The 27,233-nt window shown below is 37.9% G+C and overlaps 1 protein-coding gene across 1 annotated transcript; it reads right to left on the reverse strand.

Moving 5' to 3' along the window:
* Window positions 1-911: 911 nt before the first annotated feature.
* On the reverse strand, window positions 912-3,925 carry LOC138896968 (uncharacterized). Its single transcript, XM_070182788.1, has 2 exons — window positions 2,107-3,925; window positions 912-1,375 (listed from the first exon to the last, which is right to left on the reverse strand). The coding sequence occupies exons 1-2, from the start codon at window positions 3,806-3,808 to the stop codon at window positions 1,134-1,136; spliced, it is 1,944 nt and encodes a 647-aa protein (XP_070038889.1). The 5' UTR covers window positions 3,809-3,925; the 3' UTR covers window positions 912-1,133.
* Between the last annotated feature and the right edge of the window lie 23,308 nt (window positions 3,926-27,233).

A 27,233-nucleotide genomic window follows, 5' to 3' on the forward strand; every position in this document is an offset into this window, starting at 1 on the left:
TAAGTTTCTAAGGTTCTGTTTAAAACCTTTGTCTGTCCATCTGTTTGTGGATGGTAGGCTGTGGATCTTTGTAGCTGAACTCCTTGTAAGGTGAATAATTCTTTCCAGAAGTTGCTGAGGAATACATGATCTCTGTCACTAGTCATAGTAGCAGACATACCATGCAACTTAAAGACATTGTCAAGGAAACACTGGCCACTGAATGAGTAGTATAGGGATGGGATCAGCTCATAAAATGACCATATTTACTCAATCTGTCGACCACCACCAGAATTACCTCTTTACCATTGGGTTTAGGTAATCCTTCAATGAAATCAAGGCAAATATCAGTCCAAACTCCATCCGAAATTAGTAATGGTTGCAATAAACCAGGATATGCAGCAGCATCATATTTGTGTCTTTGACAAATATCACATTTACTAATGAACTCCCTTGTGCCCTTACTAAGAGACTTCCAGTAAAATAATGACTCTAGCTTCTTGATAGTGGCATCCATACCTGAATGGCTCCCTTGAGTAGTAGCATGCCATAGAATAATAATAGAATTCTTTAACTGTGGATCATCTCCAACCACTAGCCTGCCTTTCCATCTCAGTTGATCATTACTCCAGGTGAATAACTTAAATGGCTGCCCTTTCACTTTAGCAATAACCTCTTGCAAGTATGGATCATTGAGCCAAGTGTGATTAATTTGCTCCCATAAAGAATCATTTGGTGTTAATAATGAAATGGCTAAAAACTCAGCTTCAGGTTTTCCAGATAAGGTATCAGCAGCCTTATTTTCTGCTCCTTTTTTATACTCAATAGAGAAATCAAAAGCCATGAGTTTTAGAAATCCCAGCCACTTGGAAATCAATGTGTAAATGCTGATACTTCAAAGCTTTCTGATCAGTTTTAAAAATAAACCTTCTTCCCAGCAGATAATGTTCCCACTTAGTAACAGCAAATATGAGAGCCAAAAGTTCTCTATCATATACAGACATAGCTTGATGTCTAGGAGCTAATGACTTGCTAATATAGGCTATGGGGTATCCTTGTTGTATCAGGACAACACCAATACCCTTTCCACTAGCATCTGTTTCTACTACAAATACCTTAGAGTAGTCAGGCATAGCAAGTATATGAGTAGAGACCTAAGCTTGTTTAAGCTTTAAGAAGACTGTTGTAGACTCCTCTGTCCATAGGAATCCATCCTTCTTCAACAGCTCATGCAATGGCTTGCAAATGGAACCAAAACCTTGTATGAACCTCATATAATATCCAGCAAGGCCTAGGAAACCTCTCAGCTGTTTAATGTTTCTAGGGACAGGCCATTGTTGGACAGCGGCATTCTTTTTTGGATCTGTAGACACCCCTTCTGCACTGATGAAATAACCTAGATATTCCACTTTAGGTACTCCAAATGCACACTTAGAAAGTTTAGCATATAACTGATATCTTTTCATAAGATCAAATACAGCTTTCACATGATCAATGTGATCAGTCATGCTCCTGCTATAGATCAAGATGTCATCAAAAAAAAAACCAACACTGATTTCCTTAACAAAGGTTTGAAGACAGAATTCATAAGGCTCTGGAATAAGGATGGAGCATAAGTTAAGCCAAAAGGCATAACCAAGAATTCATAGTGGCCTTCATGGGTCTTGAAGACTGTTTTATAAGTATCACCTTCTGCCATCCTTAATTGGTGATAACAAGCTCTAAGGTCTATTTTTAAGAACACCTCTGCTCCTCCTAGCTCATCTAATAAATCCTCTATTATAGGTATAGGAAACTTATCTTTTATTGTTAGCTGATTTAGTTCTCTATAATCAACACAAAGACACCAGCTTCCATCTTTTTTTCCAACCAACACCACAGGTGAAGCATAGGGGCTGGTGCTATGTTGAATAACCCCTTGATCCAACATCTCTTGAACCAATTTTTCAATAATATCCTTATTAACTCCAGGATATCTATAAGGCCTGTTATTCACAGGACATGCAGACTCAATGAGAGGAATTCTATGATCAAAAGAACCTCTGTGAGGTGGTAATGTGGTAGGTAACTCAAATATGCTAGAGTACCGTTCCATTAAGAAAGATAAAGTTGAAGGTATTTCAGTACCTTGAATAGCTTGTATATGGTGGCAGTGATTGCTCTCCTCTTCAGAACTGATTACTGTCATCATGAAGAACTGAGTATCCACTCCATTCTTCTTTGCTAATGAGTTGGCCTTAGCTGCTTTGAGTTGACTGGTGACACCCCTCAGTACATGATTATTCCCTTGATACACAAATTCAATGATTCTATTCCTAATATCAAATAGAATTCTTCCCAAGGTACTTAGCCATTGCACCCCCAAGACTATATCCACATTTCCTAGTGGTAAAAGTAAGAAATCTGAGGAGAATATAGTACCTTGTAGCAACCATTGCATATTCTTACACACTGAAGTTGTTTGTACTTTCCTACCATCTGCCACACTAATAGACTGCTCTACTATAGGACTAGCTTTACACCCCAATCTCTTGGCCACCTCTAGATCAATGAAATTATGTATACTTCCAGTATCAATCAAGACTTGTAATGGTCTTTTCTCATGATAACCAGTTACTCTAATCGCTTGGTATCCAGTAACACCAGTAAAGGCTTGCAAGGAGATTGTCATAAATTCATATATTCCCTCTACAGCTTCTTGTAGTGATTCTCCTACCTCCACTTCAATTCTTGTATCTTCCTCATTTAATTCTACCATGAATATATGTCTTTTTGCTTTACAACTATGCCCAGGTACATACTTTTCATCGGAGAAAAAACACAACCCATTGGCTCTTTTTTCATCCATCTCTGCTGCAGTCAATCTTCTACCAGAACTGTTGCTATTAATTCTGTTAGGTTTATTAGGATTAAGTTCAAATGGTCTTTTGAAAGTGGAGCTTGGTATAGGAGGTTTTTGGGAATTCTGTAGTTTGGTTTGAATGGGAATGGGTAGGATATGATTAGGTGATCTAACAACAGGTTTGAGGCCCCAAGACTGAGCCTGAGCTTCAAAGACACCTTCCTGCAGCCTAGCAATCTTATAAGCTTGCATAAATATTCTTGGTGATTGGATCTTAACAGCTTTATTAAGTTCTGGCTTTAATCCTCCCAAAAAACAACTTATAGCATTATCATTTGCTAGATTAACTTCAGTCAATAACCTATCAAATTCAGCCTGATATTCTCCTACACTACCAATCTGTTTTAGATTTTTAATGGATTCCATAGGATCCTCAAATCCTTCTCCAAACCTTTCATTTAAAGCCAACACATATTCAGTCCAAGTAGGAAAAGCAACTATATTCCGAGATCTCATATAAGATCTATGCCAAGCAATGACTTCACCATCAAAATGAATAGAAGCCGCATTCACCCTCTCATCGAAAGTGACTTCCTCCATAGAAAAGACATGGTCCACCTTATACAACCATGATCTCAAATCACTTCCAGAATATTGAGAAAACTCCAATCTAGAATATCGGATAAAGAGATTATTACCAGTTGAAGTAGAACCTATGTGCATTTCCCTCTGTCGATGAATACGAATGGGACATGTTGAAGAATCACCATCAATTGAGGGTTCAACTCCAAATTGTGCTGCTCCTTTGTTCCTCTGCTTCATAAATCTAATTGCTTCCTTGATTTCGAACAGCTCCTTATCAGTCTGTGTGTTCCTTTCATTCATGTTGGTCATACCTTCCATTAATTTCTGTAATTGATCCTGAATTTCTGAAAATTTGTTTTCCATTCCTTCCGAAGATTTGTCCTGAACTTTATCCCCGCCCATGATGATATTGCCGAGAATCGTAAGCTTTGATACCAATTAATGCAATCTGGAAATCAGAAATGAAATGAACAATCTAGGAGTTGTAGCAACTCGAAGAAGATCATAGCTAGGTCAGGGAATTAACCGAGATATTAGCTGAAGAAGTGAGTAGAGAGAAAGAAAGATTGATCTTATTGATGAAAATGATGATTACATTCACGATGTGAATACAATGTATTTATAAAGTGTGTAACCGAAAACTCAACTAACTCCTCTGACACTACCTAACTCAACTGACACCAGCAACTATAACTAACTTGTCTAACCAACTCTGCCACGTCGGATTCCAGCTCAACATTTTCTATTCTTGCATCAGTGCGCCTAACCACACATCACAAGTTACGCGTCGCGCAAACCATTATCTTTTTTCCTCTAGCTTTAAAAGGGTCCGAAGATTCTCAACCTTATTCATTTAACAAGTTATCCCAACTACCTATACAACAGGTACTCTCTCTTTACACCAAACTCATAAATGAGTAAAATAATGAATTATCATTTAAATTGTTGCTTATCTGGGTTATTCGTATTCATACAAACAACACATAATAATTTACAAACCCACAACATCAAAATGATGCCTCAAAACGCAAAACCCCTAATTCATAGACCAAAAAAATAAACAAAAGCATAAATGAAAACAAAAATGAGCGACCTTTACACAAAAGAAAACAAAAAATGAAAACAAAAAATGAATTATCATTCTCATGTTTTTCTAATGGTGGTGATTCATTTCTATACAAAAACAATGTTCGATCACTTACAAACCGAGAAACTGCTGCCACATAACTCAATTTTTAATTCAGAGACTAATAAAACAAACAGAAGCAAGATTTCTATTTATAAAAACATAATTTAGGGGAAAACCCAAAATTATAACAAAGTAAAAGTGCTGACCTTGACAGTGAAGTCATAAATAGATTGAGGCTTGCTAGATTGGATGTTCATTGTACTATAATGTATCGTATTGTATTATACTGTATTGTTTGATGAATATAATGTTTGGATAGATTATATTGTTTGTCGTTGTTTCATGATATCATGCACCAGCAATATGAAGAATAAATTTGTAATATTATAAAGAAAAATTATGATATGTGATAAATTTATTATATAAAAAGGTAGGATACATGATAAAATAAAATTATTTAATAATAGTGAAGGGTGAGATGAGAGAAAAAGACAAGATAACGACGCAACCACACCAAATCGGTCGTTACATAAAGTGGCACATTTCGTCGTTACGTAACGATTGATTTAACGATACGATACAATAAAATTTAAGTAACAACCAAAATAAATATCGTATTTAAAGTAGCAATACGATACAATACAATAAGTAACGACCATCCAAACAAGCTGTTAGCGGAAACAATAGAATTGGAAATAACTGTTTGAATCGGAGGAGTAGACACAAAATTGAAATGGGTTGGTTTAAGAATCGAAGAAAATTGCTTAAGGAAACTGAGATTTTTTCTTGGTATGAGAAGACGAGTTGCAAGACAAAGCATTAGCGTATATGAATTTATAAATTTTTCAAATATCTTAGGGGTCGTTTGGTAGGTGGTATAAGAATAGTGCTTAATAGAGTGTATTAGTAATGCTGGCATTAGTTATGATAAAATTATTTTTTATCTATTGATTGATTTGGTGTATTAAAGCATTACATAATTTTTAAAAAGTTGGGTGTTTACAAAAGTACACTCCACAATTTTCAACTTTAGCTATAACAATTAACTACATAGATAACAAAATTCTTTCAACATTGAGAGGTAACATCTACCTCGAGCAAAAGGCAGAGGCTCTTTTAAGTGATCCATTAACTTAAATGGATCAGTACAAAAATAATAATGCAAAAAGATAAAGTAGTACTATCAAAGTATCAAGCTATAACAAGTTTGGCCTTTTCTATGGCCAAAGCGTACATAGAGAAGTCTGCTTGCTAATAATATGGGGGAAAGTATTTGAGATGGGTTTTTAGGGATTTGAGGGGGCAGTTAGGTCTTTAACTATATTTATGCAAGTATTAAAAACCCTTGCATTACTAATGTCATGATTTTCTATGCATTGGTTATACATAGGATAATACCAAGTATGATGTATAACAAGTATTAGTTTTACACAGGTTGAAAAAATATACCAAACAATATATTAGTAATGCACAGAGCTAATGCTTGCAATATTTTTTCTAATACCTCCTACCAAACGACCCCTAAAACTTAAAACCTTGCGTGAACACTGCATACACATAAGGACACGGTTTGACACATGGCACGAGCGGAAAGTGACACGAGGCGGAATATAAGGTGAACACACGTTCGTCATTGGACTTTCATAATAATAATAATAATAATAATAATAATAATAATAATAATAATAATAGTATAGTAGTAGTAGTAGTTTGTCAATGTGATATACCCAATAATAAAATTGTAATTAAATTAAAGGGACTTATATAGTCATTGAATAACTTTTTTGTTCTATATTTGTTTTTATTCTATTATTCAATGTATAGTATTTTTACATTGTTAATAGAATTTTTTATTAGCATATTACTTTGTTTAATATTTTTGTCTGCTTGCTTTCTTTTTGTAATATAAGAGAAGATATATATATATATATATATATATTATTAATCTTGAAATATTTTTAATTTTTAATTTTATTTTGTTGTTGTCAATAATATTATCTAAATTTTAATGAATAAAATCTCCATTAAATTAAAGGAATTTATATAGTCATTGGATAACTTTTTATTTTTTTATTTGTTGTTGTTAATAATATTATCTAAATTTTAATGAATAAAATCTCTATTAAATTAAAAGAATTTATAAAGTCATCGGATACCTTTTTCGTTATGTATTTTTTATTATATTATCCATTATTTAATATAATTCTATTGTTAATAGAAATTTTTAATTTTATTAGCATATTACTTTGTTTAATATTTTTGTCTACCATTGTTTTTTGAAATATATTAGAAGATATATATTTATTACTCTTGAAATATATGTTTTATTTTAAATTTTATCCTATTGTTCTATCAAATTAATGAGGCTTATATAGGCATCAATAACTTTTTTTCTGTATTTTTCTTTATTATATTTTCCAATATTTAGTATTATTTCATTGTTAATAGAAACTTTTATTAGCATATTACTTTATTTAAATTTTTGTATGCTACTTTATTTTTATAATATAATAGAAGATATATATTTTTTATTTTTTATTTTATTCTACTCAATAATATTTTCTGAATAAATAAACTTTTTATTTTTTAAAAGAAAAATAAAAATTATTAAAAAAAGAAATTTTAAATTTCCATTATTTTATATTTTTGTAATTTTAATTTTTTATTTAAAAATAATTTTAAAACCCCAACTTGAATTGACAATTTTTTTTAATTTTGGTTTTTTATATAAAATATTTTAATTTAAAAAATCCAACTTGACTGGACAGTTTTATTTTAATTTTCTTTGATTATAAAATATTTTATAGATATTTAAATTCAAAAATAATAATTAATAACTAATTATTAGCTAAATAACTAATTATTAATTACTTATGTCATGCGGCTTTTTTCTAGGATGTCACTTGACTTAAGGAGGGGGCGTTTTCCTCTCTTTTTAATAATATATAGATATAGATATTGATTGTCAAGATCAATTATCAGACCTCAATCCTTAACAAAATGATTTTATGAATATCCAATATTTGATTTCATTTATTGGATGTATTAATTTGTTAAGAAAACGAGTTTCTAAAATTAGAAATGTATCTCGAAAAAAATAAGTTAGAATGTCAAATCTTATAGTTACTGTTATACTAACGTAAACAACTAAAAATACTGAATTTAGACATACTTTAGTTTTCTTATATTCTCTTATAATACTGAATATAGATATTCTATCATATATCAAAGGAGATTTAATACTTCATATAAATCCAAAAGAGTTACTTTGTGCCCCATTTGTCGTTCAAATTTTCGGTAGGGAATTCAATTGAACCTCCTTACCTTCTTTTAACTTCGTTCCTGCATGTGTATGTATATATATATATAATTTTTTAGAAACTATTATTTATATGTTTAGTGAATGTTTTTCACAAATTGGTATCATATGGCACCACAAAATATTTTTGTCATTGTTGCGCTTATAGATTGGTGTTTTTGGTAGAATATGATCAAATTATTTCAAGTAACTTTGGCTGATTACATTTACGGTCGAGATCTTTTATTCAAAATTGTCCAGAAATGGTAATAATGGAGGTAATAGTGTGAAAGAATGTTTTTCTCGTTGCATTTGTGGCTCATTATCTAGATGTTTTTTCCTTTTTCTTTTAACTCAGCAATGATGTGAAGGTATATGCTTTGAACTTGTATCTGAAAATAAAATATTGTGCGCTGGGGCCTACATAAAATAATCCAATTAATTGGGTTCATATTTTATTGTCAAAGTTTTGCTCTTTTTGTAACTTAATAGATTAATATTGAATGTGTTTCTTTTTGGCAAAAAGTATCTTTATCCAAAGTTAAAAGTATTTGATCAACCTTTTTCGAAGGAAAAAAGTGATAGTAACTTTTCCAAAAATATTTTTTTTAAAAGTATTTTTGAGAAAAACATGCTTAAAATTATTTTTTAAAAGCTTGGTAAAATCTTAATTGCTGCTGAAAAGTGATTTTAAATTGATTAGACAAAGAAAAGTATTTTTTTTTTTAAATTCTTTTTAATTCCATAAGCACATCCAGGTTATAAATCTTCTAGAAACTTTCAAAGATTTCGATGAAGGAACGTTTAAGGCACTAAAAGACAGTCTACTGTTTTCCACCTGTTCAGACAATATGGATAGAGTTATAATTTATAAATATTGTCCAAAATGAATTCCAACAATGGAGAGACGGTTTAGGAAATAAAAATTGAATTAGTCTAATTATACTTCGTTTTGGATTGTTGAACCATTTCTTCTGCCGTCATCTGATTCTGGAAGGCTGATTTAGAGGGTGTTTGAGTTCGCTTTTAAGCTGGTCAAATCAGCTTTTAAGTTCTTTTTAGTTTTTTCAGTATTTGACAAAACTATAAAGTGCTTTAAATAAGTTTAAACTGCTTAAAGCAAGTCAAAAGCAATAAGCTGGACAACCCCAACTTATTGTTTTTTTGTCTAAAAGCTATTTCTACTGAAAAGATACTTTTTTAAGCCAATCCAAACGGGCTCTTAATTTCATTTGAGATTCCATAAGTTTCTTATTAGTTTTTGTTTCTATGACAGTAATGTTCGGACTAGCCTAGATGCATAATAACAACTCAGTATAATTCTACAAGTAAGGTCAGGGGAGAATAGTGTGTACTATGGTGACCAAATGGATTGGGAAAAAAATAGTTATTCATCCATATTATTAGCTAAAAAATGAGTTGGATAATGAACCTTTTAAAAATGGGTCAAATATGGATAAGAACCATATTATCCAGTTAGAAAATGGATAACTAATGGGCTTAACTTTTATATTTGTAAAGACGCAAATTGGGGGTTCCTCAAGTTAGGGAGACTAAAAATTCTCCCAAAAGTGATCATATTCAAGAAGTCATAGGTAATATAGATAACGTATTATCCGCCGGTTAACTCATTGTCTACCCGTATTAAATATGGATCGGGCCAGATAATTTATCCATTTTTATATTACCCGTTTTCGACTCGTCCAGTATTCGAAGCACTTATTGTGTGTTTTATGCCTTGTAGGAGTGATTCCGATTTATGTAGATGTTGTGGAGCTAATTCGAGCTATTTGGAGCTTTGAAATCTGAGTAGAAGCCCAAGAAATTAAGCCTGGATAACATTCGTAGGTTGAAAACCAAGTCTGGATGTCAAAAATTTGAAAAACTCATTTTTGCAACAATTTGCACTACCATCCCGCGGCATGCCCCGCGTGCGGGGCGCTAGGGCAAAAATTGGCCAAAAATCATATTTTGGCACGTTTTAGAATTTCCTACATGCGCCGCATGGGCATGATGCACGGCAGCCCAAAAATGTTAGAGTGACTTTCCAATTCCGCTAAAAAGTGATAATTTCGTCCGGGGATTATTGGGGGATGGCTTAAATACACGTGAAAATACCATTTTCGGGACTTTTGACAGATTTTAGACCCAAGGAGGCCAAGGAGGCTAAGGAGGAGTTGGAAGAACACAAGCACACATATTTCATCATTCCTTTCTCACTCAGGATACGGGTTTGGATTGAACCTATGTTTTCCTATACTATAATTATATTTGTGAAGAACGTCTCCATGTCTATGGAGTATATCCTTTTGGATTTTGATGGATTTGGTGTATTGATGATTGTTTGTGAATTTTTCACTTGTTGCATAATTATTTGTATTTGAATAGTTTTTGGAAGATTTAATTGTTGCATCTATATTCACTTGTTCTTGTAATTGAAAGAGGCATAACTTGTGATATCTTTGCATTATATTGTTGGTTGAGTTCATTGATTCTTCTAAGTAATCGAAAGAGACTAGTTGAATTATTTATTAAACCTAGTTAAGAGTATAATCGAGAGAGGTTCTCCTAAAGACCAATCCATTACGCATTCTTGCATATCTTCACAGAGCTTAAGTTGGTTCATATTATGAGGTTGAGACTTAATAGAGAGAGGAGTTTTTACTAAATAATTGTACTGATAATTAAGTGAATTCGAGAGACTCATTTGAACATTAGAAGTGAATTATCTAGAGTTAAATCCCAGACAATTATCTTGCACCTATCCTATCAAAACCCCCATTTTCTCCCATTGATATCTTCCTTTCTTAGGCCTTGCTTTGATTGTCATTAGTCAATTAACTCTAGATTCTTAATTAATTTTAGTATTAACCACAAAAATATAAATTGTTGATCATCTTGGATAGCAATCTAGCTACCAACTAAGATAATACTATTTAAACTCAATCCTTGTAGATACGATATTATACTATACTATCTTTGACTAGCAATCATAATTTAAGTGTGTGTTTTGCGCTCGTCAGATATGTAATTGCTTTTGGTTAGATTTAGGCCCTTTAGAGTCGGAAAATCGAGGAAAAGTCATCCTTATTGATTGATTGAGATTTGAGGCAAGTGACTTGTCTAACCTTGTATGGGGGAAATCCCCTTAGGACTTGGTACTGTTGTAATAATTTGTGATATGTGAATGCCGTGTACGCGAGGTGATGAGTGCGTACATGGGATAATTGTTGAAATTACGGTTCCTTCTAAGTAGATTTCTTTTTAATTCCTCAACTGAGTTGCCTTAGCATATGTAGCTGTCATGTTTAGCCTAGTATCGCATGTCTACGTGTCTTAACCTCTACTTGAAATTCGTGCAACATGCTTAGTTGAATTACATGTTTCCTTGATAATTGAATTCGGTCTTTAACTGTAGGATTCCTTGCCGTAAATTCATGGTTCCATAATTTATGAGTTGCATATTTATTTTTGGGACTACAAGGCGATACCTCGGGAGATCAACCTACTTGCATATTTACTTTTGGGACTACGAGGCGGTACCTCGGGAGATCCTTCTGTTGTGCATATTTACTTTTGGGACTACGAGGCGGTACCTTTGGAGATCCCCATGTGGTGCATATTTATATTTGGGACTACGCGGCGGTACATCGGGAGATCCCCCTATTGTGTATTTACATTTGGGACTACGAGGCAGTACCTTGGGAGCGCTCCTGTTGTTTACCTCTATTTACTGTGTTGTTACCTTTATGAAATTTCTTGTTGTTCATTTCTCGGTCATTTCATTGTATTATTATACTTTTTGCCTCATTTCCTTTTATTCCAGTAGGGCCCTGGCCTGACCTCATCACTACCCTTCCGAGGTTAGGCTTGGCACTTACTGGGTACCGTTGTGGTGTAGTCATACTAAACTTCGACACATATGTTTTTGCAAATCCAGGTTCTTCTTATCAGACCAGATACCAGTGAGCTGGACCGCACGTGGAGACTTCAAGGTATATCTGTCAGCGTCGGCAGACCTCAGAGTTCCTCTCTATCCTTATTATGTTGCTTCCCTTATTCTCTTTAGACTTTGAGGTTTAGAGACACTTAGTATTTTCTCTTAGAAGCTTGTGACTTATTTCTACCGGGTTTTGGGAGTTATAATTATATAAAAAAAATTGCAGTTCTTGTTTATATTTCATATGTTGAGATTGAGTTTAGTTTTATATTCAGTTATTCTGCAAATTGTTAGGCTTACCTAGTCTTTGAGACTAGGTGCCATCACGACTTCCTACGGAGGGGAAACTAGGGTCATGACACTTAGGGACTAGATTCTGAGGTAATAGAAGTCAAATGTGACTCTCGGCTGATGGTAAATCAAGTCTACTGGATCTTCGAAACCACAGAAGAGCACATGCACAATATGTAGTAAAGGTTTAGGTTCTGCTTACTCGATTTTGGGAGTGGTCAATTACACATATCCCAAGGGAAGAAAATACAGAAGGGAATACATTAGCTAACCTCGGTTCATCAACGGAAATGAAGGGATCGGATTCTGGGACGGTAGTACAGCTCATGCACTCGGTTGTGGACGCAAATAACTACTATGAGGTGAATGCAACTAATTTGGTCTGGGACAGGAGGAATGAGATCATTTATTTTCTCGAACACGGGAAGTTACCCAAAGACTCCAAGGCATCTCGGGCGCTACGTGCCCAAGCAAAATGATATAGCTTCAAAAGAGGCCAAATGTATAGGAAATCTTTCCAAGGCCCACTGGCCTCATGCTTGGGAGCTTCTGGAGATAATTATGTTATGCTAGAAGTCCACGAAGGGATATGTGGAAATAATTTGGGAGCATACTCTTTAGTACTAAAACTGGTAAGGGCAAAATACTATTGGCTATGAATGGAACAAGACGCCAAAGTTTTCGAACAAAAGTGTCGCTAAGTGTCAACTCTACGCTCCACTGGTACATTGACCAACAGAACCATTGCACTCAATTCTCTCTCCATGTCCATTCATGAAGTGGGGAATGGATATCGTCAGACCACTGCTGCCGACCCTTTGTAAGGTAAAATTTCTTTTAATTTTAACTGATTATTTTTCTAAGTGGGTTGAAGCAGGTCCATATCAGAAGATCGGCGAACGTGAGGTGGTGGATTTCTTATGGGAAAACATAATTTTCATGTTTATAGGTGCAAAGATCACAAAGTTCCTTGAGAACTTGAAAATCAAAAGAATCACATCTTCTCTATATCATCTGAGTGTAAATGGTCAAGCGGAATCAACAAACAAAGTGATTATATTAAAACTCAAAAAGAGGTTGGAAGTAGCTAAGGTAAATGGCTTGAGGAGCTGCCTGGAATGCTATGGGAGTATAGAACAACGGCCAAATCGAGCACATGAGAAACTCCTTTTTCCCTTGTGTACGGAACAGAAGCCTTAATCCCGGTAGAAGAAGGGGAGCCTACCTTGAGGTATTTCCAGGCAAGTGAAGGGACAAACAATGAAGCAATGTTAGTCAACTTTGAGCTACTCAATAAGCACAGGGACTTGCCGCATATAAGAATAGCAGCTCAAAAGAAGAGAATATAAAGATATTACATTGTAAGGGCCAACCTCCGTTACTTCAAAGTTGGAGACTTGGTTCTAAGGAAAGTAACTCAAAACACCCGGGAGCTCAATAAAGAGAAGTTAGGTATAACATGGGAAGACCCTTACCGAGTTTCAGCTGTCACCGAAAAAGGTTCATACGAGTTGGAGAATAAGGATGGAGAATAGTTGCCAAGCAACATTAATGTGGCTCACCTCAAGAGATATTATTACTGATAAACATCACCAACACTGAAAGTATGTGTTGCACTCTTTTTCCCTTCATCCAGTTTTATGTCCCAATTGAGTTTTTCTGGTAAGGTTTTTAACGAGGCAGCAACAGAAATCATACTACGAAGAAGATCTCAACAGCAACAATAAAACCTTTAATAGTAAGGTACACAAGCAAAGATCAACTCCGGAGCGGTTAGGTAATCTTTGGCTCGATAGAAAAATTCCTGCTAGGAAGTTAAGTTTGCTATCGAACAACGGTTACCCGACCGTTCACAAGTGCAAGCCACTAGAGAATTGTTAGATAGTCTTTGGATCGATAGCATAAAGTCCTAAGGGGAAGTGAAGTTTGTTACCGAACTGAAGACTGTCTAACAATTCATTGGTGGAATCATAAAAGATGTTATACTTCCAGAGTTCCAATTCGCATTCTTCGCATTTGAACACTGAGGGGAATAATATGAGTATAAGGCAATCATGATTGCCACGTCGACCAAAAAACGAAAATTGGAAACATAGTTCTATCATCGGGACCGAGGACTACGCGGCTAGCCCTATAGAAACAAGTTGTAAACGTTAGCCACAAGAAATGGCAATTTATCTTTCGCACAACGAATGCTTATGTACCTTTTGAAAATGGAAGGAATAAAGTAAAGTCCTTTTATTTCTATCGTGTTTCTTGTCTGAACGATGAACTAATTTTCCCATTTGAATGTTAAACTAGTACTTCAAATACTAATGCCGTAATGAACATAAGACGTCCTCTTCAAGAGCACCGTAATCATAAGAGGGTCGTCTCTTATAAAAACCCTCACATTAAAGGGTTGATTTCGGAAGAAATTATGCCCGGAATCGGAATGCCTTCGAGGAAAAATATACCCGAAATCCTACACAAAAAGACGCAAAAAAGCAAACTTGCGCAAATACTTAAACAAAAATAGACGCAAAAGGTAAACTTGAACGAAACACTTTAACAAGAAGAAATGTGGAAAGACTCATACAACATTTGAGCAAAAGATGTTTTTATTCATAATAAAAAGTGCCAAAATGGCACAGGTACAACATTTAGGAAAAGAAATAAAAAGCTAAATTGTTGTATCTCTGGAATCCGGAGAAAGAGAAGCGTCTGCGCCCCTAGAGAAAGTGGGTAGATCCGATGCCGGTTCAATATCTTGTCCTTCATCAATTTGGCTCTCAACATCATCACCTTCCAATTCCTCTCCAGTTCCCGAGAACTAAAAATCGGAACCAGAAGAGTCGGTAGCATCAGGCCTGGCCAGAAGACCTCTTTTCACGGCTAACTCCAACTCAAGGGCTTTAGAAATTTCAGCGTCAAAATCTATGACACCCGCTTTGGCCTCTTCCAAGGTTTTTGTCCTCATACTATACATGGAATGCTTTTTCTCAACAATGAGGGAAGACGCTATACGTTGAAGTTCTTCTTTAAGTTGGTCAACCTCGACAGAAAGATTCTCCAGCGCGGACCTCACGGACCGAAGGCTAAAATCAAGATCACGAATAGTAGAGCTGAAAAGTCTGTTATGCTCGATGGTCCTCTTATACTTCTCCTCCAATTGGCATATTTTACCCAGCGGCAGCAAACTCTTTAGTTATGGAGTTCAAGGCCACCTCCAAATTATTTAACCTTTCAGTTGAGGCAGCCTCATGATCGGATGCAGCAAGAACATCGCTATGGACTTCAGCCCATTTGGCTTTAGCCTCTTCAAATTGAACCCTCAACGGGGGGATCTCTTAGCTAAGGGTCTCTACTTCTCACTCATGTTTCTGCAAACGAGCCTCCAACTCAATAGCCTCAGTGGCTTTGGCTTCGAATTCTGCGAGGCGAGAAACAATTTGATTCCACTCGGCCAAAAGTTGATCCCGCTCGGAGATAAGCTCTTCCTTTTCCTGAATCAACTTTTGGAGGCACTCGGAATCAGGGAAATTGTCCTGCTAAACAAGAAAGGAAAACTCAAAAATAATATTAAATCAAAGATAGGGGAAATGACAAAGGAAATGAAAAATATACTGTTGCGGCGTTGTGCATAGCATTGTTCAACAAGCACTCTCCCGAGAGAGCCTGTATCTTTTCCATATCTTTTTCTAAAGCCAAAGGCTTCAAATAGTTAGGTAGTTCTATCATCCGGAATAGTAGATTGCATCCGGTTGAGACTGAGGAGTGACACTCCTCCTCCTTTGCGGATCTTACGATGGGGCAACATAATTTTGCCCTAAATTCACATGAACTAGGGACTGGAGAATAGGAACATCTTCTTCTCGGACAGATGCGATCGGTGGAGATAGTGTAGTAGTTGCTGGTAGAAGAGCGGGTGAAGAAGATGATGAAGTTGATGGTGTTAAAGGGTGAAAAGTAGCTGCGACAAAAGCAGTGTTGGTTACTCATCAACCGAAGATGGTAGGGGCTCGGTACTCAGACTCACAGTACCGGGTGCAACGACTGGGATCAGGCAACCGGAGTTGGCATTTTCTACCATCTCGAACTCCCCCCAAAGTTCCAAGACATCGTCCTCGATTGGTGTAACTACCTCAACAGGTTGAGCATTCTGTTGAGTTGATAAGCATTATCGTCTTTTATGGATAGAAGCTTCCTCATCACTAGCTTCTCCATCATCGTCAATCATCACGGTATCTATGGCCAGCCCGGGTAGAGGGCTTGACACCATGACTTCCAGCGATGACTCGGGGATGGTATTCTTTGCCCACTTATTCTGTCCCTTGACCGCGGAGGAACATTTTTTTTTGGTTGCTTGTTCTCATGCCGGGGACTCCGTGAAGAAGTACTTGTACCCGAAGTAGGCCTGGAGACATATGTTCAAGTAAGCGCCTCCTAACGAAGCCTCCCCGCATCAGCAGGATCAGCCAAAATATCCTCCTTAGGGATGACAACCGATCCCGAGGGTAGACCTGAATTCAGTAAAAAGGAAATAATTAATCAATCTCCTTACACAGAAAGCAAGGACGAGATGAGTTTAAGTTACCATGATATTTGGCCTTCCACCCGTATTTAAGGGCCAGTACTTTCCCCGTGCGGGTGTCAGAAGTAGTGACGTCCAAAATTTTCTAGACCAATGGTCCAAGCCTTCAACCCTAGGTGGAACCTATCGAGTTGTTAAAACATGCAAAGAAAGGAGGATCAATAAGGATATGAGAAAAGTTCTAATGAAAAGAAATATTAAACAAACAGCTTGTGAGTGCGGTTCTATGATCCCGGAAAGGATGAAGCCGTTGCGGGGATGGTATCATTGGTGGCAACTGCAACGAACCGTTCCATCCACCCACAATCGTTATCATCATCCATGCTAGATAGAATTGCATGATGGCCGCATTTACTGAAATTTATCATTCCCCTACGAATGATTTTGGCGGAATAGAGGTTCATCACATGAGCTAAGGATAGCTCATCTCCCGTCTCTTGGCACAAGTGCCGAAGACAAGTAATTTTCCTTTACACATAAGGACTTACTTATTCGAAACACACATGGTAGCGAAAACAGAACTCCGCAATAACGGAGTCAAGTTCTCCACTCAAAGAAAACACTCCCAAAGAAAAGGGATACGTGTAAAAGTATGTAAACCCCCCCCCCCCCTGGGTAGGGCTACTCGCACTGTTAGATCAGAAGCAATAATTTCCAAATCTTGACAGCGGCAATCTTCCTTCACAGCAATAATACTGAAAGTACGGATGGAAGAAGGGTATCTACCAACGGCCCACGTACGAGGGATAATAGAAGGAAATTTCTATTCGAAGTCTTTAGTTGTGACAAGACTTCTAGGGATGATGGTGCTCATTGTAGGAGGAGCAACTTCATCAGCATTGTTTTTGTTCTTTGAGGAACTGATATTTTTTTAAGAAGAAGCCATTATATGTTATAGTAGAAAGAAAAGCTTTTCTCATATGAGGAGAGTTAAAGAAATAATGAAGAACAAAATACAAATTGAATTAAGAGAGCTTGAGAGAGTTTGGAGAATTATGGGGTGTGAATGAAGGACATTGATGTGTATAAGTAAAGGTTTAGGCGGCTAAATTTGTGACCATAATTACCTTGATAGCCGGCAAAGGTTACGCCGAATCATGGGATGACGTGTGTTCAGGGCATTAAATGCGGAGAGACGTGCATCTAATCAACCGTAAGAAGCTTTTCAGAGGGGGTCAGAGATAATTCCCGCCAAAAAGAATGTCTCTATCAACTTCCCAGTGATTACATAGGATAAAATATGCTATGTTAAGTAATTACATAAAAGGGTGGCACATGGAACCGAAGGCAAATGATAGCCAGGACCAAAGATAACTGTTCCATTTGTTACCGGAAGGAATGATGCTCATAAAGATGCAATAAATGCCTTCCACCTGGTAGCATTTAATGGAGAATATTCTACAGCATTTAATATACAACCCGTTACAAAGAATTGACCATTCATGCTCACTGTTACATATTCCTCAATGGCCCTCATAATTGACATTAAAGAAGGGCATGATACAAGGACCTTATTCCCTAGGTGAAGCTATAAATAGTGAGCTATGTTATCATTGTAAGGAGATGAATTTTCTTGGAAAATTATGCTATAATCTACTCAAATCTTTATACAATTTTACCTTCTTACTTTTCGATTTAGTTATTGTTGTGCCTGGAAGCCTTGCTCCCGCAACCACTATGTAATGACCCAATCATCGTTTTGAGCTATAACGTATCATTAAGCGGTTTGAGGCCCTAAGTAGCTTCACTTCAGGTGTTATGACTTGTACGTGTGATCGGAATTGAATTTCGGGAAGTTCAATATTTTATTTGGAAAGAAAATTCTACTTTCGGAAGCTTTAAGTTGGAAGAATTAGCTAAGGTTTGACTTTTGAGTAAACGACCTCGAAATCATAATTCGAAGGTTTCAGTAGGTTCGTATGATGATTTCTAACTTGGGCGTATGTTCGGGTAGAGTTTTGGATCCTAAGTTTGGTTTGAGGTGGACTTTGGTGTTATCTATGTCCGTTTGGGATTTCGAGCCTTAGAATAGGTTTGTATTGAGATTTATGACTTGTGCGCAAAGTTTGGTGTCATTCCGAATTGGTTAGATATGATTCAGACGAGTTCGTCGAAGTTTGAAAGTCTAAAAGTTAAAGAAAGATTTCGATCGCCGATTCATAGTTTCGATGTTGTTTGGCATGATTTGAGGCCTCGACTAAGTTGTAAGGTATTTGGGATGTATTGGTATAATTGGTTAGAGTCCCTAGGTCCTCGGGTGGATTTCGGATGGTTAACGGATTGAGTTTGGGCTTGGGAGAAATGCTGAGGCAGCTGGTGTCTGGTGCAATCTCACATGTGTGAAAAGGGCCATAGATGCGAGCCTGCAGAAGCGGCCCAGGGGTCGCAAAAGCGGAAGGGAGTGAGGGTGGATGGATTTGAAGATGCAAGGAATGTGCCATACCTGCGGGCTCGTAGATGCGGGTGGAGGTACGCAAAAGCGGATGTGGTATGGGACTGGTTGATCGTAGGTGTTGGTGTTGTAGCGCACCTACGGAGCCGCAGGTACGGAACGGTGCCCGAGTTGGGGAGGACGCATGTGGAGACGTTTTCCGCAAAAGAGGATGTGCACCTGCGGTTAGATGTCCGCAGAAGCGGAAAATACTGGCCTTGGGGTAAGTCATATCTGAGAGGAAGCTTCCTCATTAGCGGAGCCGCAAAAGCGGTCAAATGACCGCAGATGCGAAAGGTCGCTTGTTAGTGTTGTTTTTAAGAACGGCAGTTTTGGCCCATTTTCTCTCATTTTCACTTGGTTGGGGCGATTTTGGAGTGCTTCAAGGGGAGATATTTATCAAGCAATACAAGGTAAGTGACTCCCACCTATTACAAGTTAGATATATGGTTTGTATATGGATTTAAATATGGAAATTAGTAGAAATTTGGGATTTTGGGTAGGAAACCTAGAATTTGATATTTTTGGATTTTGACCACAAAATTGGACATGGAATTGGAAATAAATTATATATTTGAGTTCGTTGTGTTATGGGTAGAGTTTATCTTCGAAATATTTTCTAAATCCGGGCACGTGGGCTCGAGGGTTGACGTTATCGACTTTTCGTGCGGAGTTGGGTATTGTTATTAATTGATTAATTATGGGTAATAGAGTATATATTTATGGATTTCCCTATTTGTTTGACTAGTTTTGAAGAGACGTGCATCAGGTTGAGGTGTTAGAGAGGGTTTGGAGTCGGTTATGGAACTTCGGAGCGAGGTAAGTCTCATGCCTAACCTTGTGAGGGGAAAAACTACCCCCTAGCTGATATTTGTTGTTATGTGAAACTAGTTGTGGGTTCTACATACGCACGAGGTGACGAGAGTCCCTAAGTAGCTAAAACATGTTTATGTCTGGGTATACTTAGGATCTTATCATGTAATATTTGAATTATTTGAACTCATTCTCCTGGCTTAATTAATTGAGGTTATAATTGAAATTGATTTAGGAATAAATATATGCACACTAGGACAAGCCTTAACACTTTGTGCTTATGTGCTGTATTATAAACACGGGTTTTGTGATTCAGTAACTTTCTTCCTTTTCTTATGGAGCGGGCCGAACTCCTCGACAGCATATAAATGCATCTATGATTCGTGACGCTCGACCCTCGGCAGTGTACACATTATTTTGGATCAGGCCGAATGACCTTAGCAGAATCGTGTGTTATATCACTAGTAATTGGAAGATTTAGAAATTCTTGCTTTAAAAGAAGTAATTGGAAGATTATGTAACTTAGAGATTTACCCCATCATATTCGTATGCTTCATATCTGCTCATGTTTTATTACATTATTTTATTGGATCTTTAGTAAGTGTTGATGTCGACCCCTCGTTACTACTTCTCCGGGGTTAGGCTAGATACTTACTGGGGATGCATTGATTTACATACTCATGCTGCACTTCTGCACTAAATGTACAGGATCTGACAGGTTTATTTGATGATCACCTTGGCGCGTAGGCGCACCTATTGAGGAGACTTTATGTGAGCTGCATTCCAGGCTAAACATCACAGTCCACCGAGTCTCCATTGTACTATTTTTTTATTCTGTCTTACTACATTTGGGATAGATGTTGTATTATTATTGTACTCCTTAGAGAAATGCTCATGCATTTGTAACATCGGGTTTTGGGGGTTCCTACTAGTTGTTCGTTATTGTAGTTCTTGTAGTTACTATCAATTTACCCTGTAAATTCCATTTTATACTATTTAAGTAATGGAGATTATGATCTCGAAAGTAATAAGATGAGTAAATATATTGATAAATTAACGTTGGCTTGCCTGACGGCGGCGTTAGGCGCCATCACGACCTATAGTGGATTTTGGGTCGTGACAACTTGGTATCAGAGAATTAAGTTCACTTGGGTCTCATGAGTCATGAGCAAGTCTAGTGGAGTCTTGCAGATTGGTATATAGATGTCTGTACTTATCTTCTAGAGGCTACAGGACTGTTAGGAGCACTTCTCTTCTTGATTTCCTCATCGTGCGGTTTGATTCCATTGGGGATCGTTCCTTTATTTCCTTTCTACTGAATCTTATGCGACGTGAAGCGCTTGTTATCAATTGGACATCCAGGAGTTATATTGGTACTACATATATGGTGCAGGATATATTTCCCTGCGTTTTTGGGCAGGCTTTATCGTCGCCTTGTGGAAGGGTATTCTGTCATTTCAGTTCAGTATCTGTATTTCCTATGGTTTTGAGGCTATGCACAGGTTGCTATGATGTTCATGAGTTGTTACCGCACCGTGTTTGTGTAATAGTAGAGTTCTTATTTATGGATCGCGATAGTGAATGACTCGAAAGGAGGATTCCCTAGTGCATGATTTAGAGGTTCAACATTTAATTTCAGTAAAGGAAAGGCAATCGGACTATGGATATTCATGTTTTGGTTGATGGAGTAACGAGACTTGGTATTCTCGAGCGTGGTGGAATTTTCATTGTGATGTGGTGTCGTCGTCCTTGTTTGAACGCATTATAGTTCGATGTTATTATGGTCTCTCTTTATTTTGCCTTTGGGGCAGGGTGTTGTGAAATGGTACTTGAGGGGCGGTTGTCAAAGATATGTGCAGCGGTTTAGAATCAAATTGGTATTTCTAATGTTGATGGCTCGAAAAAGATGATCTTTTATAAGGTTTAGAATTTGTAGAAATTCATTAGTTCCAGTGCTACAGGTATGGATTTGATTTGAGGCAACATTTGGGCAGTGAAGTATGAAGAAGGATACGGCAGGAGGTGTCTCGCGGCGGATGAATTACTAGCATGTCAAGAATGAGAAGCGGAGGTCGAGAAGTTGCTTAAAGGAGATAGTTTGACCGAAGTGAGAGTGGTAGAGTAGCATAGGGATTCTGTGGTAGGATAGCCACATACCTTGAGGAAGATTTGAGCGATTTGGGAGGCATGGTGGAAAGTGACTAGGTCCACAGATTATAATTGGAATGGTGGTTATTGTACGTAGAAAGATTGAATATGGCAGAAAAGAGTTTTCTTGATGCAACATGGATATGAGTTTGGAAGGTATTGTTGGACTTTCAGTCGATGTCAATGGGGAAGGAACAAACTTATACAGCTGGTGGGCGAGCATGGGCTCAGGAGAATTTACTGATTACATGGTAGTTGTACCCAGTGTAGCGTCATTGGAAGATGCCGGTAAGGAATTCCACAGGTGGGTTATCTCCTGTGAGCAGGTTAGTGGTTGTGTGGTGTTGATGAAGCTTCTGCAAAGAATACCACTTGCTACCCGGTAAGAGTTTGAATAGGTGATTGTGACTGATGATTCAGAATGTTCATGAAAATCTTAACAAAAGACTTCGAGAAATTTAGCGGGTTAACGGTGCGAGATCATGGTAATTGCGAAGGAGGAATCGTTGTGAGCTCTACATTATGTGGTGGTAGCTTAAATCTAAGTGGGGGAGCCCATCGTCTACGATTGGATCGTGTGGGTGTGTGCTTGTGCAAATTTTGGTTATTGGTGTATTGGTGGATTGTTTATGACTAAGAAAAAGGAAATGTGAGGAGTAAGTCGAACAAGGAACTCGATGAATGTGTGATATACTTTGCCTTATCGATTGAGGTGTAGGATTTGGGAAGACCCCGAGTTTATGCTTCTTGTAGATGTAATGTACAAGGAAAGTAATTCAGCTAGTTGCTTCGTTGAGAGTGTGTTCATACGCTAGCAGAGTGTTGAACTTTGGTGATATTCGGGATCAGGTCATAGTAGGTGACTCTCAACAACGGTTCTAGTGAGTTCAAGAATTAAAGTGCAGTGCCTAAGGATTTTGGATCTGTTGTGTGGTTAAGAATCGAGTTTTCACAATGGGTTACGAACAGGACTTTGAATGTTTTATGTTATCATCGGGTATGCGGTGCAGTATTGGAGGAAAGGAAGAAATAGCTTCGGATTCGCGGAAGGTCTTGCAGAATGGGTGTACTAGTTGGAGATGTTATTGTGTGCGCAATGAGGTATGAGATGATTCATGAGTATTGAGACGATGTGGTCTCGCGATTCAGGTCACTCGGGGTGAGTGCGAATTGAGTTCGTTACGTTGTGAATGGAGCTATTATATTTCTAAGTCAGGTCAAGAGTAAATTTAAAGAAATTAGGTCGGTTAGTAATGGTTGGGTCAACAAGATGGTGGCAATGATCAGTTCCTTTGGTGTGAAGTTATGCATGTGGTTTGTGGTTGTACGTGCGGGCTTGACATCCACCATACATTGATTAATTTGGGAGGTATTTGATTCAAATGGCCTTGTTGTGTAAATAGACTTTGGAAGAGTCATGACGATTTAGATAACGACTCGAGGTTTGTATTTTCTACAGTTTGGGAATTTAGTTGTGTGTTGCATTGGTTCTTCTGAAATGAGTTAAGTGAAAGATTTCTAGCCAATTAAGTGTTCATTCTACTAGTAGTTCAGGGGTTATGATGAATTCTTGTACTCTCGTATAGCAACATAATGGCTGTAGTGAGTGGCATGGGAATTTGAAAGTTGAGTATCAAGGTTGCGGTTAGGTGTTGAAAAGAATGTCACGAGATCGGATGAGCAAGGGAGAATTCATATGTTTAGAGTAAGCTGGTGTTATCTTAGTGTCACCTGAGATGGTGTTCTGTGGAAAAGGCATTGTGTATTGATTTGCGGATTGTGATTTTCCTTACAGAATTAGTACGGTTGGTGGTAAGGATGTCGGATTTTTCTACCTGAGCGGAAGGTCGTGAGAGCATACCCCACAGGGAGATTTGTATAAGTGTGGCATGTTAGTCACTTGATTGTTAAATATTTAAAACCAAGTATGGAGGTTATGGTAATATTGCAAATGCGAGAGTTTATACCTGAGAGGCATTCTATTCCTTACGATGTGGACTATGGGAGTTTGTTTTAGATTTGACGGTCGTTCTTATGTGTCATGAATAGGGACATTGTGGATCTTTGTAAGGTTATTGGCCCAGTATGGTATGATCAGAATCAGTGTGAGGTCCGTTGGTGGGTCTAATGTGAGTGTGTGCTCTACGTCAGGTCGGATGTGTTCGTTCATCATAGCACTGCTTACGGAGGAGTCGTCGAGCATTGGATGCTATTCCCATCATCAGCTATTCCATGTAAATCTCTATTGTGCCATGTGGGTTGTGAGGCGGCTTGATTATTCGCACACGTGTTGAGGTCCCGTGTAACTTGTTGTGTTATGTGAGCAGGTGGATCTCGAGATGCAAGTCATTATTGCACCTTAGTTGTACTTGGGTTTCGTAGCAAATTGCGCTATACGTCCCCCCAAGATTTGTGTTATGCACTTGATGTGTTTATGGTCGATATTAGGGCATTTCGTAAGTATAAGCGTTACAGCTTGATGTGTGTGTTTTCTTTTTGATGTTATGTGCGGATCGGGTGGCATGCCGCCACGGGTACATTGTCTGAATCAGGTGGCACGCCGCCACATGCATGTTTTGTGGATCGGGTTGCACTTTGCAATAGTGTCATGATGGATTGAATTGCAAGCCGCAACAGTAAGATGTTGAGCATAGTTCCTTACACTTATTTTGTGTGCCTTGTTTTCATCCCTGAGGTAGGTTCATAGCATCTATTCGACCGTTTTATTCGTTACGCAGGCTGGGTAATTCCCTGCTAGAGTTCGTTCTTCCTTATGAGTTATATTTGAATGGTAGCTTGTTGGCGCTTTGATGGGGCTGCATAAGATCTTGGGCAGTGTTTGAGGTGACTCGTTGCCTGAGTAGTTTGTACAGGGTGAGAGGAGATTATTAGACCTGAAATTAGTGCAATCAGATATATATATAAGGTACATTAAAGAGAAAATATCGTTATTAAGTTCAGAATGAAGTAATGCTTCTTGTCAGGAGGAGAGACTCCATAAATTATTGATTCGGTGGGTGGTTACGAGTTTGTAAACATCTTTTTCGATGTGGCAGTATTGCAAGAGTTAGAACAGGACTTACATGTGTCATGAGGTATATTATGGGCATCAGATTCGTGAAATTTCAGCTATTATGGTCGGGGGATGTTATTATGGACAACCGACTTATGTGGCGCATGGTGTGATTTCAACATAGATACATGGTCATGTTTTGGTATAGTGCGTGGTGATTGGCACGGTGTTTGTGTGTTAAAAATTAGGCCTTGTAAAGAAATTCAGAAGTTGGAACTTGGTTCTTAAGCTTGTTAGCTAAGGTAAGAAGGAGGATCTTCAGTCTGACTCGAGCTAATGTGTTCAACTGGATTGTAGTGGCATGGGTAAGTCCACAAAGTGTTAAACAGTGATTTTGGACAACTCCAGAGCAGTCCATAGCACGTTCGAGGATGAACGTATGTTTAAGTGAGGGAGAATGTAATGACCTGACCGGTCATTTTGAGATATAGCACATCGTTTAGTGGTTTGAGGCCCTGAGTAGCTTAACTTCAGGTATTATGACTTGTACGTGTGGTCAGAATTAAATTTTGGGAAGTTTAGGATTTGATTTGGAAAGAAAATTTTAATTTCAGAAGTTTTAAGTTGGAAGAATTGGCTCAGGTTTGAATTTTGACTAAACGACCTCGAAATCAGAATTTGAAGCTTCTAATAGGTTCGTATGATGATTTCAGACTTGGGCATATGTTCGAATTGAGTATTGGATCACCTGGGAGCATTTCAGCGCTTATTATGGAAAGTTGGCATTTTGAAGGTTTAAGAATTTCTTAAGTTTGGTTTGAGATGGACTTTGGGGTTATCGATGTCCATTTGGGATTCCGAGCCTTGGAATAGGTTCGTATTGTGATTTATGACTTGTGCGCAAAGTTTAGCATAATTTCGGAATGTTTTGATATAATTCGGACGCGTTCGTCAAAGTTTGAAAGTCTGAAAGTTAAAGAAGGATTTCGATGGTCGATTCGTAGTTTTGATATTGTTTGGCGTAATATGAGGCCTCAACTAAGTTCGTAATACATTTAGGGATGTGTTGGTATAATTGGTTAAGGTCCCGAGGGCCTCGGGTGGATTCCGGATGGTTAACGGATAGAGTTTGGGCTTGGGGGAAATGCTGAGGCAGCTAGTGTCTGATGCAATCACACCTATGTTAAAAAGGCCGCAGGTGCGAGCCTGCAGAAGCAGCCCAGGGGTCGTAGAAGCGGAAAGGTGTGATGGTGGATGGATTCGAAAGTACGAGAAATTTGCCGCACCTGCGGGCTCGCAGATGCTGGTGGAGGAGTGCAGAAGCGGAGGTGGTTTGGGACTAGTTGATCACAGGTGTGAGTTCTGTAGTGCACATGCGGAGCCGCAGGTACGGTCATGGGCGCGCAGGTGCGGAACGGTGCTCGAGATGGGGAGTCCGCAAGTGCGGAAGTTTTTTGCAGAAGCGGATGCGCACCTGCGGTTGGATGGCCGCAGAAGCGAAAAATGCTGGCCTTGGGGGAAGCCGCATCTGCGAGGAAGCTTCCGCAGAAGCGGTCAAATGACCGCAGATGCGAAAGGTCGCTGGGCAGTGTTGTTTTTAAGAACGGGATTTTTGGCCCATTTTCTCTCATTTTCACTTGGTTGGGGAGATTTTGGAGAGCTTATTGGGGAGACTTTCATCAAGCAACACAAGGTAAGTGACTCCCACCTATTACAAGTTAAATATATGGTTTGTATATGGATTTAAACATAAAAATTAGTAGAAATTTGGATTTTGTGGTAGGAAACCTAGAATTTGGTATTTTTTTTTATTTTGACCACGAAATTGGACATGGAATTGGAAATAAATTATATATTTGAGTTCATGGTGTTATGGCCCGAGGGTTGACGTTATCGACTTTTCGCGCGGATTTTGGGATTGTTATTAATTGATTAATTATGGGTAATTGAGTATATATTTATGGATTTGCACATTTGTTTGACTAGTATTGAAGAGACGGGCATCGGGTTGAGGTGTTACAGAGGCTTTGGAGCCGATTATGAAACTTCGGAGCGAGGTAAGTCTCATGTCTAACCTTGTGAGGGGAAAAACCCCCCTAAGTGATATATGTTGTTATGTGCAACTAGTTGTGGGTGCTACGTACGTACGGGGTGACGAGAGTCCGTACGTAGCTACAACATGTTTATGTCC

The sequence above is a fragment of the Nicotiana tomentosiformis genome, chromosome 8, assembly GCF_000390325.3.
Source record: "Nicotiana tomentosiformis chromosome 8, ASM39032v3, whole genome shotgun sequence".
Classification (NCBI taxonomy): domain Eukaryota; kingdom Viridiplantae; phylum Streptophyta; class Magnoliopsida; order Solanales; family Solanaceae; genus Nicotiana; species Nicotiana tomentosiformis.

Excerpts from the sequence above, each read along its gene's own strand:
- LOC138896968 (XM_070182788.1), bottom strand. The coding sequence starts at position 3,808 with ATGGGCGGGGATAAAGTTCAGGACAAATCTTCGGAAGGAATGGAAAAC. Across the intron at positions 1,376-2,106 it reads CCATATACAAGCTATTCAAG|GTTATTTCATCAGTGCAGAA; the intron begins GTACTGAAATAC and ends TGGAATATCTAG.